This window comes from Oryzias latipes, chromosome 3, assembly GCF_002234675.1.
Source record: "Oryzias latipes chromosome 3, ASM223467v1".
In the NCBI taxonomy this organism is placed as follows: domain Eukaryota; kingdom Metazoa; phylum Chordata; class Actinopteri; order Beloniformes; family Adrianichthyidae; genus Oryzias; species Oryzias latipes.
The window spans coordinates 7,430,651-7,438,182 of NC_019861.2; the positions used below are offsets into that span (position 1 = coordinate 7,430,651).

A 7,532-nucleotide genomic window follows, 5' to 3' on the forward strand; every position below is an offset into this window, starting at 1 on the left:
CCCCCTGTTGAGCGCCGCCCTGGGCCACCCCCCACTTCGCCCATATCAAAAACCGCCACTGCTGATGGACTTTTTGTTTCACTTTATGAGCCAATAGTTCTGTATATGACATGAGTTCAAAAATAGACCATTCATTGCAGTGCGCCATGTAATCCGCTTTACACTGAAAATACAATAATCATGCCTCTTTTTGTGATCTTTCCCTGAGACTGAACATACATTAGCTCCTTCCATTGAGTATTTGATGTGTTTTGTCTCAAAACTTCTGTAACCCTTGTGCTATCCAAGGCACTTTAACATTGGGAGTTTGGTCATCTAGACCTACTAGACAGTGCGCTGAACCTTTTTTCTTCAATGATTTGTGAACCTCACTGGTGTCCACATGAAGTTTTTTCACATTTATCCACCTTTGTCATGGTAGGGAGAACACGGCAATGTAAGGGTGGGGTCATCTAAGATAGCACAAGGGTTAAACATTTGCCCTAAGTGCGAAGTTTTGTATATTGTTTTGGTGCCCATACTAAACGAGGGACTATGACTTCAGTCTTGTAATGAATCAGTGGGTCAAAGCAGTACTCAGAAGAAAGTATTCTACTAGGTTTGTTAAGCCAGAAATACTTGTTTAAATGACTTTCATCATGCCACAAAGCTTCAACATTGTTCAGTTTATCCTCCATTGTACTCAAATAGCAATAATCTGCCAAAGCTTTTACTTTATCGCATGACCCTCCAAAGACTGCCGCATGGTAATAGTAATCTCCTTCTGTCATGTAGGCTTTGGATTTGGGGTTTCTATCATAGGTGAACTGTGTCTTTGGAAGTTTGTAATAGTAGATGTGCAGCACAGCCACAGACTCCCCGAGAGCCTCAGAGCCGAACCGCCCCTTAAATTCTTGATCCACATCCAAACAAAAGACATAGTTGAAGTTGTGACGGAGCTCTTTTTCAATTATTTCTGATATGGTCTTCATCCTCATCATTGAAATGTCCTGCCACCTGCTGTACCTCTCCACCTTGATCACTTTCAGGTGTCGCAGAGGAGCTAAAGTAATGTTTGGTACTTTTTCTGGTTGATCAGTAAACACATAGAAGGTTACAGGTAGTCCAACCATGAAGTGTTTTTCTGCCGAAGTCAAAAAGGTGTTTAAGTAGGCGTCCAGGTACCTTCAGTTAAAAAAAAAAAAAAAAAACAATCATTAGGGTTTTATTTTAAGGTTAGTATTTAGAAAAAAATTAAGAAATACATACATAAAAAAATTGCCCGTGCTTGTTTTATGCTGTCATGTTCATACAAGTTGTTTAAAGGGGTAGGCATGTTTGTAGTCATTAGCAAATAAGAAAAAAAAGGATGGGAAAGAATGTATGTTTTTACACCAACTCCTTGTTTTACAGGCTAGTCGATTAATAGAAATTTGTTCACACAAGTTCAGACATGGATATTTTAAATTGCTATTGATAAAATAATTGCTTTGGTAAAACTGGGAATGAAGCATGAAGCCCGGTCATCATTTTTGTCATTTGCGCTTCATCAGAAAATGAACAAAGGTGCTCAATGTTATGAGCTCTCATCTTTTCTGTTCCTTCTAGCCTGCCTGCCTCTTAATGATGAGGCAGACTCTCATCATTAAAGTCTAAGGCAGCCGTTTTTTCCCCGGGATGGGTGACCCTATCATTTGGTAATGCCTTAGTCACCTGTACAGGTACTTTTTGATTGATTTGATTGATAGATTTGCCTGTGGACCCGCGGACAACCTGTATCCACCCATAAGGGCAGTTGTGACTAACGCATAAGCTTTAGTAGCTAATTTATAAGCTAGACAGGCAATTTGCAGAAACACACCCTGAAGTTTGATGTCTGAAGGTGTTGAATGGACTTGCAAATATGTGTAGGTGTGAACAAACAAACCTCCCCACAGCAAACACAGTTAGAGCCACAGTTGTTTTGGCTTCTTGGTGTCGTCTGTCATAGAGATCTGGGTTAAACATTAATTCCCAGACAATAGGAGCATTCCATGATGTGCGTGTCTTAACCTCGGGTCTGGCCCTAAGATATGAGAAAAATAATTTTAACAAATGTTTTCATATGAACAATGATAACATAATCTTTTTTTGTAAATTAACAGTTTTGCATTTAAACATAAATACAATCTTGAAGCCAAGCAACAGCTTCATTCACAAACTGCAACTGTTTTGGAAATATTTGATACATTTGGTCTGAACAACAGACATTTTATATATTTTCCGTGGCTTTGAGGACTCATAGGGAGAAGCCGATGCATCTTACTCGTACAATGCCCTTAAGATGCATTAGTTAGTTGAATTTAGTGTTCCCCCACAGATACGCTAGATAGTTTTACGCTAGATACAAGATACTTTTGCATCCAAAGGAGGTGCTGCGGGGGAGTAGGGGAGTGCACGACGGCTGCAAAGAAAGATTTCACAACTATTTCCACCGGTTCCTAAATCGCTATAACCTAAAAATGATGGATGAAACCGGCATCGTCTGGATGAAGTAGGAAGCACAGGCTCTTGGTTTTAAGACACAGAGAGACAAAGTGACACTTCTAATGTGTGTTATAAAGTACGCTACAGTAAAGTCTTCTGAATGAAAAAAAAAAAAAAACTCCTTTTGCTGAGAAATATTTCAATGTGTTCTTTAATAAATGTTTTACAAAGCATCAGAAACGTTTCAGAAGTGTTTTTAACAAGTAAGGATCAATGACGGACATTCATCAACCGTGGGTTGGGGTCGGGGGTGGTTCTCCATACTTGTGGATTCTGCAAATTCGCTTGAGTCTCTGATCCCCCACCCCAACGTATACGAGGGGTAATACTGTACTTGTCCCTCAATAACACAAATGCTGCATGCACAGGGTCTTCATGTGATCTAAAAGGTACCAAGAGATGCCTACAGGATCCTCACACAAACTACACAGTTTAATTTTCCCATTTTTAACAGTCAGGCTGATCACTGAAGCACTAATGGGCTATTTACGCAGTCCTCAGAATTGGGCGGGTGGATGGAAAATCTGTATGACATGCCTGCATTTCATCGACCATATTTTCACGACTATAAGGCACACTTAAAAGTCTTAAATTTTCTCCTGATCTGACAAAATGATGGAAGTGGTTGACTTTTACCAGCATCCTGTTTAGCTTAAGAAGAAAGTTTAGCATTGTGTTTAGTTTTAAAAATGTTAGGCCTCTCATGAAGAGAAAACATTCAGATTCAGTGTTCAAAGACAATGTCTTACCCAAAACTAAGTGTGTCATCCAAATTGACAGTGGCCCCCAGTGTTGCTTCATTGAAAGATGGTAGGCTCTCCAAAAAGGAAATATTTGATGAATACCTGTCTTGCAAAATAAAACAATAAACACAAAACTATGAGGTTATGTTTTTGTTTCACCTGCTTAACCACAAAAGCTCTTGTAAAATGAATGCATCTGCCACAAACCATGAATGCATTGAGAGAAAACCAAGAATAAGGAACATGGCGCCACTAAACATCCCACCTATCTTCTCCATGGTAATGCACCCTCTGGAATAAAACAAATTCAGAGTAAAAACCAAATTAAGAACTATCACAATAAGTAACATGTCCATGTCTTATTCTTTAGCAGGGATTTGTCACAATTGGTGCAACTAAAGGCTGCAGAAGATGATACAAATTCTAGAATGGTTTCTCTTTCTTTTCCCAGTTTATTGATTTGCAACTTTATTTGAAACAAAATACATTTTGTTTATGTTTGTGCAAGAGCAACTGTAAATCTTGAATATAGCAACATGCATGGTAAATTTTACACAAAAATGACCAACATGTGGAAATGTTAAATTTTAACAAAGAGATTACTTAGTTTGACTACCTCTGCAGTGGAAATGGATTTAGATTCCTCCCTTGTTGTCTTTTGCCTGACCTGTTTTTTTTTAATCTTCAGACATCCCCAATGTTTATTCTATGGTCGCCGTGACAACACGAGCTTGATTGGCTGCAGGATGTCCATTAAAAAGTAAAAAAGTTCCCTAATAAAATTAAGTAATAAAATAAAAATGTTGACATACTATTATTTATCAAAGGTAATGGTGGATATTTCTTGCAATAAAAGCAATCTGGTAAACTACTTGTGGATTTTGCTTCTTTTAAACAAAGTTTTGCTTCATCATCTGGACTAAAACAAGTCGTAGGCATAAAGCATAGTCTCTAAAACTATGCTTTATGCCACTTAACATGATGTTTATATGCCACTTTTTCCATTGTAGTAGAGCAAAGACGGTGAAAGCTCTGTGAAAGCTTTATCATGACTGATCGTCGTACCGCATCTCAAATAGTCTACTTCTTAAAAAACGACTACAAAATTACAGTACAGGCATTAATTTTTTATTTAATATTTATTTATTTCCTAAGAGGCCATGGCGTAAGCGGTATGATGCCCTTTCCTCTATAAATAAATGGCCTTTGTCTATTCATTTCTGAAAATGGACACTGGGTTATTCCTTACATATATCACAGTTGAAAAGTGCTCGTCACTCTTCGACTTTTGTTGTTTCAACCAGTGGTGGTTCTACACTGAATTACTCACCGGGCAATCAGCCGTGTGATCACTGCCATGCGGAAGTGCAGATGTTAAAAGCACCATGTAGCAGCACATTTGTCTGGTTACACTGATTTCCTTTATGTGTGAGTCTCTAACCTTGATTGGCAGAGAGGGTTTGATGGGGAACCTTGATTGAAATTACAGCACAAGTTCCTTAAAAACTGCTATTTTTGGATAATTGCTGTGTCAGAAAAAATGTACGGGAATTGTTTGAATTTGTGGAAGTTGGTGCAACTGCAACATTGCAAAATCCTGGAGGGATTGATCTTCACCTCAACTAATGTAAAGTGTTTTATGCTAGATGACAGGTTTTGAAGCTTCAACGGAAAAATGTTGAATTATAATAAGCTGTATTAGTGAGACTTGCAAAACTTCTTTAAACTATTTAAAGAAATGGAAGACCTTGTTGATGAAGAAATGTAAACAGCTGCCTCAGCTACAATGCATTTTCATACGTTCAGCAACATGAAGAATGTGCAACACCAATAAGTAGGAGAATGTGAAACAATACCTCATGACGATCAGAGAAAAATCTAATATTGTTCTTTAATTCTTAGGAGAAAACCGGCCTGCAAAAAAGAAAAAATAAACAATAAAAAAAATGATATTTTTATAATTAAAATGCCATTCTTAATAAAATAAGGCACTCTTTCTACTCATGCAGAAGAAAACAAACTGGTTCTGGTTCCAGCAGGGGATAATTTATTCAATTTATCTATACACTTTTTTAAATCTTGTAGAATTGTGGTTTTTATGGTGTGGCAAATAATATTCTGTTTAATTTAGCTATTATGACTTTTTAAACCCTTTTTCCCCCTGCATGTATACTTTTCTGACGGTTGGACATATCGAACACAGCTCAGTGGCCTTGTGGTAGAGTGTCTGCTCTGAGACTGAAAGGTCGTGAGATCAAACCCTGACGGATCATACCAAAAATGTTATGGATTAGAGTTTTAAAACCCAGACGCAGAGAAAGACTTGGACACAAAAGAACAAGTTGAAGCTTGTTTAATGACAACAACAAAGAATCACCTCACAAAAGGGAAAAACGGGGAAGGTCAGTACATCAAAACTAAGGAACAGCGTGTACAACATGAAATGATATTTAAACAGCCCACAAAACACTCCGACACAAAATTAAAACAAGGGGACTTAAATGGGCTGACAACTTAATCAACTATCAGCTGTGAACACCTCAAGCAGGAAGCACAGGTGATCAGCAGAAACCAAAGCAGACCTGCACCAGATCAGGAAGTGAAAACCAAGAACAAAACAAGCAGAACGTGTCAAAAGACTCTAAGACTGGAACCCAGATACCTCCCAGCTTGACACTCAGCATTAGGGGTTGAATGGGGGGGGGGGGGGGGGGGGGGGTGTTAAACCAACAAATGCTTCTCAAGCATTGCTGTGTACAGCGCACGGCTTGCCGACGGGGATGGAACAAGTTTTTCCTATTTATGCGTGACGGTTAAAGATCGTTGAACTGTTAGACCCTTCTGACAGTTTACCATCAAGATATAAATGTGTTCTGAAATGTCTTTTAACCATCACTGAGGCACAGGGCCCTTTGTTTCATGACTGACAGACCGGTTCCACTGACACGACAAGAAAATGTAAACAGGAAAGCAACACAGACCAAATATTGCAATGTTTGTCATTTATTTTTTCCTTATTTTTATTGCAGCATGGAAAACATATAATGTAGTTTATTTAATGCTAACTTAATAATATAACATTTTTCTAACTTATTTGCACTATAGAAACTAGTAAGAGCATGTATAAAACTACAGTAAAGTCAAATTTGAAATGTTTTATGACTTCTAATAATAAGAAAAACATTTTTTTAGTATTTTTTACATTATACTTTTCTAATAATGTTTATTGTAAAGGAAAAAAAAACATATTTTTAGCTTTTCTGTGCCACCTTCCTGTTCTTGTGTATTTCTTTTTCTCCCCATCTAGAAACAGAGCATTTTCCTAGTACTTGTACTTATTGAAATTACTAAAAAGGCAATTCATTATTTCTAAGTAAAGGTAGTTAAGTAAAAATAGATATATTAGAAAAAGCCTTCAAAAATTGCTAATTGAGTAGAATATAGAACAAAACAGAAACAAATTTTCCTGCAGAAAGTGTTTTGTCTATTTTGTTTATAAAAATTAAATGTTCATTGTACAAAAAACAAAACCTTTTTTTTGGGGGGGCATTTCTCTTTTATTTTACCCTAAGAAGTTAAGAAATTTCCATTGAAAAAAATAATGTAATTAAAATATATGAAGCCTGAGTTGATTTGCTATTTTACTAAGGACAAGACATACAAAATCACATCTTGTTAATTTTCTTCCTTTTTTAGGTGCAAAACCAATTTAAGAAAGCTTTATAATCTCTTTGGTAGAAAATATAGAAAAATATAACATACCCAGTAAAAGTCTGTTGAGAAAAAGAAAAAAAAAAAATAGTTTTCTATGAGCAGGGACTCCACCGAAACCTTCAAATTGCACAACAGTCAAAGTCAACTAAAACTTAATTTGTGTCGATAGACATGTTACAAGGCGAGTTGCACTGTTGGGTTTGCTGGGTGTGGTTTTATTGTTTTGAACATTTTTTCGTTGTGTTACATCAGAAATCCGGCAGAAAGAAAAGGTCCAGTCATCTGAGTGTGACATGAAATCAAAAAAGGTGTAAAGATTTTGTTAAAAAGTAACAATGATTTTGTCTAATCTTTTTTTAAATTGAGATCAGGTTTTATTCTCAAGTTCTCAAGTTCTCGAATATGAAAAAAGGAAATAGCAACATTCACAGATGTCACAAACTTGGCAATTGTTCCTCGCTGATATGCAAAGTCTAGAAGTGGCAAGAGAATAACTTGAGTGTTGGTCGTCACTATTTATATCTGAAATTGTCATGTTTTAGTTAAGGAAGTTTCCATTCTTTCTTTTTT

At 36.7% G+C, this 7,532-nt stretch overlaps 1 protein-coding gene across 1 annotated transcript; it reads right to left on the reverse strand.

Annotated features, from left to right (window-relative positions):
* Window positions 1-402: 402 nt before the first annotated feature.
* LOC110014315 (N-acetyllactosaminide alpha-1,3-galactosyltransferase-like) lies at window positions 403-7,103 on the reverse strand. Its single transcript, XM_020701116.2, has 6 exons — window positions 7,011-7,103; window positions 5,105-5,162; window positions 3,456-3,539; window positions 3,255-3,350; window positions 1,907-2,044; window positions 403-1,164 (listed from the first exon to the last, which is right to left on the reverse strand). The coding sequence occupies exons 2-6, from the start codon at window positions 5,107-5,109 to the stop codon at window positions 483-485; spliced, it is 1,005 nt and encodes a 334-aa protein (XP_020556775.2). The 5' UTR covers window positions 5,110-5,162; window positions 7,011-7,103; the 3' UTR covers window positions 403-482.
* Between the last annotated feature and the right edge of the window lie 429 nt (window positions 7,104-7,532).

Coding starts and splice junctions, on each gene's coding strand:
- LOC110014315 (XM_020701116.2), bottom strand. Junction 3,351..3,455: donor TTTCTCTCAATGCATTCATG/GTTTGTGGCAGA, acceptor TTTGCAAGACAG/GTATTCATCAAATATTTCCT. Junction 1,165..1,906: donor ACTGTGTTTGCTGTGGGGAG/GTTTGTTTGTTC, acceptor TTTTAACTGAAG/GTACCTGGACGCCTACTTAA.